General features: G+C 46.2%; 1 protein-coding gene across 12 annotated transcripts in view; it reads left to right on the plus strand.

The window, feature by feature from the left end:
* The window catches only part of fbrsl1 (fibrosin-like 1), a 267,834-nt gene extending 262,967 nt beyond the window's left edge, over window positions 1-4,867 (plus strand). For 10 of the 12 annotated variants that reach the window (XM_067519813.1, XM_067519814.1, XM_067519820.1 and 7 more), the window contains 3 exons: window positions 662-745; window positions 1,547-1,817; window positions 2,392-4,867. In XM_067519813.1, the coding sequence (XP_067375914.1) occupies window positions 662-745; window positions 1,547-1,817; window positions 2,392-3,691 (1,655 nt within the window). In that variant the 3' untranslated portion in view covers window positions 3,692-4,867. The remainder of the gene's footprint in view (window positions 1-661; window positions 746-1,546; window positions 1,818-2,391) is intronic. The other 2 variants (XM_067519821.1, XM_067519824.1) reach the window with 1 other exon arrangement.
* Window positions 4,868-6,000: the final 1,133 nt, after the last annotated feature.

The following is a 6,000-nucleotide window of genomic DNA, read 5'->3' on the forward strand; positions in this document are numbered from 1 at the left end:
AGATTTGGCGAATGAAATTTTCCTGTCCAGAGAATTCATGTGTGAGGCAGAGCAGATGTCTCAGTTGTTGGCTTTTCTGATATATTAACAAGCCCTAGAGCTGAAAATCCTTAAACCCTAATCTGTTGATAGGTTTTGCATTTCCTGATGGATTTTTGCTGAATTAAATTGGGACTGCAAATTATAATTTGATGACGGTTGTTCACTGACTTATCAGGATAAATATTTGTGTCATTACTATGAATTTCGGGGCTCTTGTCTGCATCAGTGGAGCCTATCAGACACTCATTCTGCAGTTAAGTCATTGTGGTCTGTCTCGCCTAATTTGTACAGCTTCTAATTCCCCTACCCTACCACAGTCCATTTTAAGCTCAGCTCCAACAACTCAAAACCAATTTCCCCATCAAGCAGTGTTGTTCCTCTAGACCCAGCAGAGACACTCCACTCCAGTTAGTGGCAGTGAATCCAACATCCAAGTGACCTGGCTACTGTAGAATTACCAGGCAGAGAGCTAGGGTGGCAGCGCTTAAAAAAACTAAACAAAAAAAACAAAAAAAAACAGCTCGCTTGTAAGAGAAAAGCCGAGTGAAACGGGTTGGTGTTGGGGTGAGCACCGCTACCCAGCTCCCCCTTTTGCTAATCCCTGTTTGGCATTTTGCAGATCCTTTCAGTCGCTCCAGTTCCTTTGGCGGCCTCGGCAACCTTTCAAGCAGTGCCTTCGGAGGATTAGGCAACCCCTCGCTTGGTAAGCGCTGGCCCCCTCTCCTCCTCCACTGCTCCCCCCTTCAATCTGGCTCCTGTGGCCAGTGACAGAACAGAGCAGGACAGTGCTAGACCACAGGGAAAGCCAGGAGGGGAGGAAACAAATCAAGACACTTAGCTGAAGTTTCTGTGTCAAAGCAGCACTAGCCCAGGGAGGCCCAACAAGGCACAACACAACATAGCAAAACCTCTTTCCTTAACCCACCAACCATGTTCCTAACAGCCTGGCTTTAATCTGGCTGCACTACTGCCAACAGGCACTCTCAGGTCTGCTGTTTGGTGGCAAATCATCTATTAATTATGTGACAAGCCCCTTCTGCACCACCATGGAGGGCTTCCTCTTTTCCTTCTGCATCCTCCTCTTTCTGCCTTTCTCTCTTTCTCTTCATCCCTCCTATTTTTGTGTGTGCAAAATCTGTCACTCGGTTGTGAAAATGGATGTGATAGGAACAGACATGCTGTGGAATGCTAAGGTCTCCCTTGGCTTTTCACAGCCTTCAACTCCAGAGGGCAAGTGAGTCTCCCTGTTCATCCGGTGCAAAAAAAGGGAGGGGGGAGAAGCATTTTAGCCCAAAAGCAAAAGAGGAGAGTTGTTTTTTCTTTACTGGTGGAGGGGAGGCATTAACCTCTAACTCTTTCAAACAGCTTCAGTGAGAGAACCTCCAGAGACAAAGACAAAAGCAGCTTTTGTTGTTGAGTCTTTCTCATCTTATGTGTCCTCAAGAGGGTTTTGTGCCCAATTAACTTACAGTGGGTCCCACGCCTGTCTCCTTCTTTCCTCCAGGGTCCAATAGTGTGTTTGGCACCAAGGAGGGGCCAGGAGGACTGCCCACATTTGGCAGCCCCCACCACGACACCTGGAACAGACTTCGACGCACCCCGCCATCTTTCCCCACGCCACCACAGTGGCCCAAAGCTGCAGACACTGAGAGAAGCAGCTCGGCCAATAGCCACGAGAGAGAGCGAGAAAGGGAACGGGAAAGAGAGAGAGAAAGAGAGAGGGAAAGAGAGAAAAGAGACTCGTCTGTCGGGAAGGAGGAGAAGGAAAAAGACAGGTGAGGTTGATGCAGATGTAAATACGGTTTAGTTTTTCTTTCCAGCTTATATTTAGAGGAGCTTAGCTTTCATTTTAGCTTGTGACAAAATTTTCTGCTTCAGTTTACTTAATATTTCTTTTTTTGCTATTCTCACAATTGGACATTTGACTTGAGAAAGCACCATGTGATTTCCTGAAGAAGGTAAAATGTAATTATCTTAGAAACAGCTAATCGAGACGACTAATGAATATTTGCATACAATTAAACAAAGCTGTCCTCATAAGTGAACAAATGCGTGATCGTACAAGTAAACAAGTAACAAGTAAATCTGAAAAACAAAAATGATGCAGTTTCTCACACAAAAAAAATATCACAATCTTCGGTTGATTATTAGTATCCTTGGAAACTGAAATAAATTGAATTTGTGTAATCAACAAGGAAACAAACACAAATCAAACAGCTCTGAATTAGAGGAAGCTAGAGTGAAAAGATGGTGAAAAATGCAATCAAGGCAAATCATACCTACATGCAACCCACATGATGCTTATTTTAACTAGAGCCAACTGAGCTGATCTATTATATATATTTACAGGGATTCTGTGGATCGCAACCGACACTCCAACCGTTCATCTCCAGCCTCCGCACCAGTCAGCTACCAGATCAGCAGCCTTATTCGTTCAAACAGCCAGAACTCAAATGATTCGGGTCGGCATCACAGTGGCAGCGTAGACCGGGTTCGCGAGGCAGAAAAGGAGTTGTTGGAGCGCCACAGAGAATCTTCCACAATGGTTGATGTGAAGGTGAAGGAGAGCCGCTCACCTGGCAAGGAGATGCTAGAGAGGAGACCCTCAGAAGACTCCATCAAACCTTCTCAACGTTCTCCTTCTCCCTACTCCAAGGCAGTGATTAGTGAGCAGAGCATGAAGATGGCAGGTGGACCCCCGCCTACACTCAAGGACAGCGAGAGGAAAGATCCCCCACCTGTAGATCTCCTCCACAAGGTGAAAAATGACATGAAGATTAAGGAAGAGAGGAAGGAGGAGCAAGAGGTCATGGTGGTGAGTTCTGAGCCAGCTCCCCAACCACCAACCCAGGCCCTTTCTGCCCCCCTCAGCCAGTCCGGAAACCCACATCACCACCACCCACCGTTGTCTCAGCAGCCCCCTCTTCCCTCACCGCGTGGCAGTGACATCCCAGCACCTACCCTGCACGGTGTCCCCATGGCACACTCATTGCCTCTTTCCATGAGTGCCATGCCCCAGATGGGCAGCCTCAATGTGCTAGACCGGGCTCGCATGGCTCCTTTCATGGGAGTGAGCCCTCTGGCAGGAAGGGAGCGACTACCCCACTCGGCCTTCCCTTGGGACCCTCTCAGAGAGGCCTACCGCAGCCTGGACTTGCAGCGGCGCATGGATTTCCAGCTCAGGGCCGAGCAAGGACATCGCTTCCCCACCTACGAACAGGAACGAGCCTACCGCGAGAGGGAGGCTCATGACTACTCTCACCACGAGCACCTGCTGGAGGTGCGCAGGGAGCACGAGAGGATGAGACAGCAGGCAGAAGAACGAGAGCGTCTCCATCTGAGGGAGGAGCTGGACAGAGCACGGCTCCATCAGCTGCACCAGTCCCCCATGGAGGGCCATCTACCCCACATGCCCCCTTTTATGCCACACCTAGGCGGCATGCCCTACCCTAGACTCAGCCCCTCCACCGGACACAATGGCCCCCTGAACAGAACACCCCCTACCGCCGCACTCAGTGCACCACCACCCCTTGTGCCAGCTGGCAGTGCCAGGTCAGCCTCACCCAGGAGGACTACCCCCCTCACCACCACACAAGACCCACGAGACTACTCCCCATCTCGCAACCCCAAAGAGGTAGAGGCTCGGTAGCTTCTTCGAAAAGTCTTATTAGATGCACTCACAAGCTCCACTCCCCTAATCTGAAATCTTGTGAACAAAATGCACTGCTCTTCACTAGAAAAGAGCAAAACTCCCTAAGGGAAAGGGTATGATTGTAAAAAGTAAAGGTGTGTGAGGCTGATCAAGCACATGCCATGACTTTATTTTTAGTGGACTGGAGGTTTAATAATGTCGGTAAAGAGAACACACACGCGTGTATGTTTATATCCGACTTAAATATTTGATAATTATTAATATATTAATCAATACGTTTTTTCAGCTTTGTGCAAATGAGAGGTCCTGAAATAAGTTTGTACATTTCCTATCCTTGTTCCATGTATAGATGACATTTCTATGAATTTTATGTATTTTGTGCATTAGTTTTTAAATCTTTATCCCAGTTGATTGTGAGACATATCCATTATGACCCACTGTAAAGACTGGATTTTGGTTTGAACTTTCAGTAATTTAACCTCATGGTACCGGGATATCCTCAATGATGACAATGTACAGTGTTACATTATCAATTTGTTTTGTTCATTTGTTTTGCCTTTGAGATATGCAGATAAATATATATTATGACGTCTTGGTTCTGTCTGTAAAGAAAACTGATGTAAATAACTTGTTAATATTCCTTCACTGCTAAATGACTGTGTACATTTATTAGGCTTTTTAACCATTTATAGAAAAACAAAATTAAATGAAACGATGGGGAGTCACTTCCCTGTTGAGTACCATGGTAACAGCCGAGCCTGGCCAACGGATGGGAAGCATCACAGGAGGGTGTTGTAAGGGGGCCTAGAAGGATCATCTGCAATCTATGCAAAGCAGCACATAGCACCCCAATGAAGAGTTCGCCTTGAGGGATCAGACGATACTGGTGATACTGAGAGAAACTTGGATTGCCACATGTTTATATTTACCAATGAATTAAATGGTGAAATTATTAAAAGACTTCCAAGTCACAAACTGGATCAGCCCCAGACAGAAAAGAAGGACACTTTTTAGTGGGCAGTAAAAGGACTTTCTCTGTCAACCTTGTGGTGTTGTGCAGTTGTTTTTCTTAGACTCTTGTATACAAAACAAGTAGAGTTTTAGGCGTGCAAAAAAATAAAAATGAACATTTATGGTTTAAAATGTACGGAATAAAGTTTGGACCTAATGTCAGACATTTGCTGCTCGTCTTTAATGTTGGTTCTCACTGTCAGTGCTGAGTACGACTCCTGAATTTGACTGTAAGCCAAACTTGTTGAGTGGAATGTTGATGTGATGTTTATAGGTTTGCCAATAAGGCCTGTGCCTCAGTTCTCAGCGTTTAGAGTATTTGCTCATCTGATATCAAGCTATAACTTTGATATTATAAAGGCAACAGTCTTGGCTGACAGAGTAGCATAAGCCATCAGATCATTTGACCGTAATCTGTCATACATGGACTGCAGCGCTCTTCAGAAGGGATCGATGAGATTGGGCCGAGGCAATACGGGGAGGGACTAATAGGACATTGATTTTGTATGAAAGCAGGTTTTGAGTGTTTGTGTTGCAGGTAACCGGTATTGACTGGCAGCCCAGCGGCATATTGACCCGTAGTCTGGACTCATTAAGAAAAGCATCGCCTGGGAGGCAGGCTTATAGGATGGTGGAGGAGAGGCTGCGCTCTCTTCTCATACACCTTCTCTCCTCACACACACCACTCATCTGCTTTTCTAATAAGGCCGGAAGGCGCTCTGGAGCGAGCCGTGAAGGGAGCCCTGAGGCGCCCCATCCTGTTATTGACAAGACCTCGGCTGTGCTTGCAGCCTGTCCAGAGACAGCCAATTCATCCTGATAATGCCCCTACTACTCATCTCGGTGCTGTGTGCCGTGAGACCAAGCAATCCTGTCCCATGATATTAGCTCATAATGACAGCGTGGATCAAACCGTGGCCAGGTTATTAGGGGATGTTATTGAAAATCAATGCAGACCCTGTGTCTCACACACTCCAGCCAGGTTTTTTTTAAAAGGGCTCCTTGAAAAGACTGTTTGCCAGAATGGGGTTGGTGTATTGGGAAGACTTAAATCACTATCACTTTCAATTTAGGCTTCCAGTAATTGAGCCACATATTACACCGATGGGTAGCATCTGTCAGTGGCCAGCTTCACTTTAGCGCTTTGTGCTTTTAGTCCTAATCATCTAGTCAACAACAGGTACTTAACCCCTGTACTTGCTACTGCATAGTGATTTTTCCTATAACTATTATTTACCAAGCAAGCTTTGGTAGAAGAAAAACAGACAACTTAGATTTTGCCTCGACTCAATCAC

The sequence above is a fragment of the Channa argus genome, chromosome 11 (genome assembly GCF_033026475.1).
Source record: "Channa argus isolate prfri chromosome 11, Channa argus male v1.0, whole genome shotgun sequence".
NCBI lineage: Eukaryota > Metazoa > Chordata > Actinopteri > Anabantiformes > Channidae > Channa > Channa argus.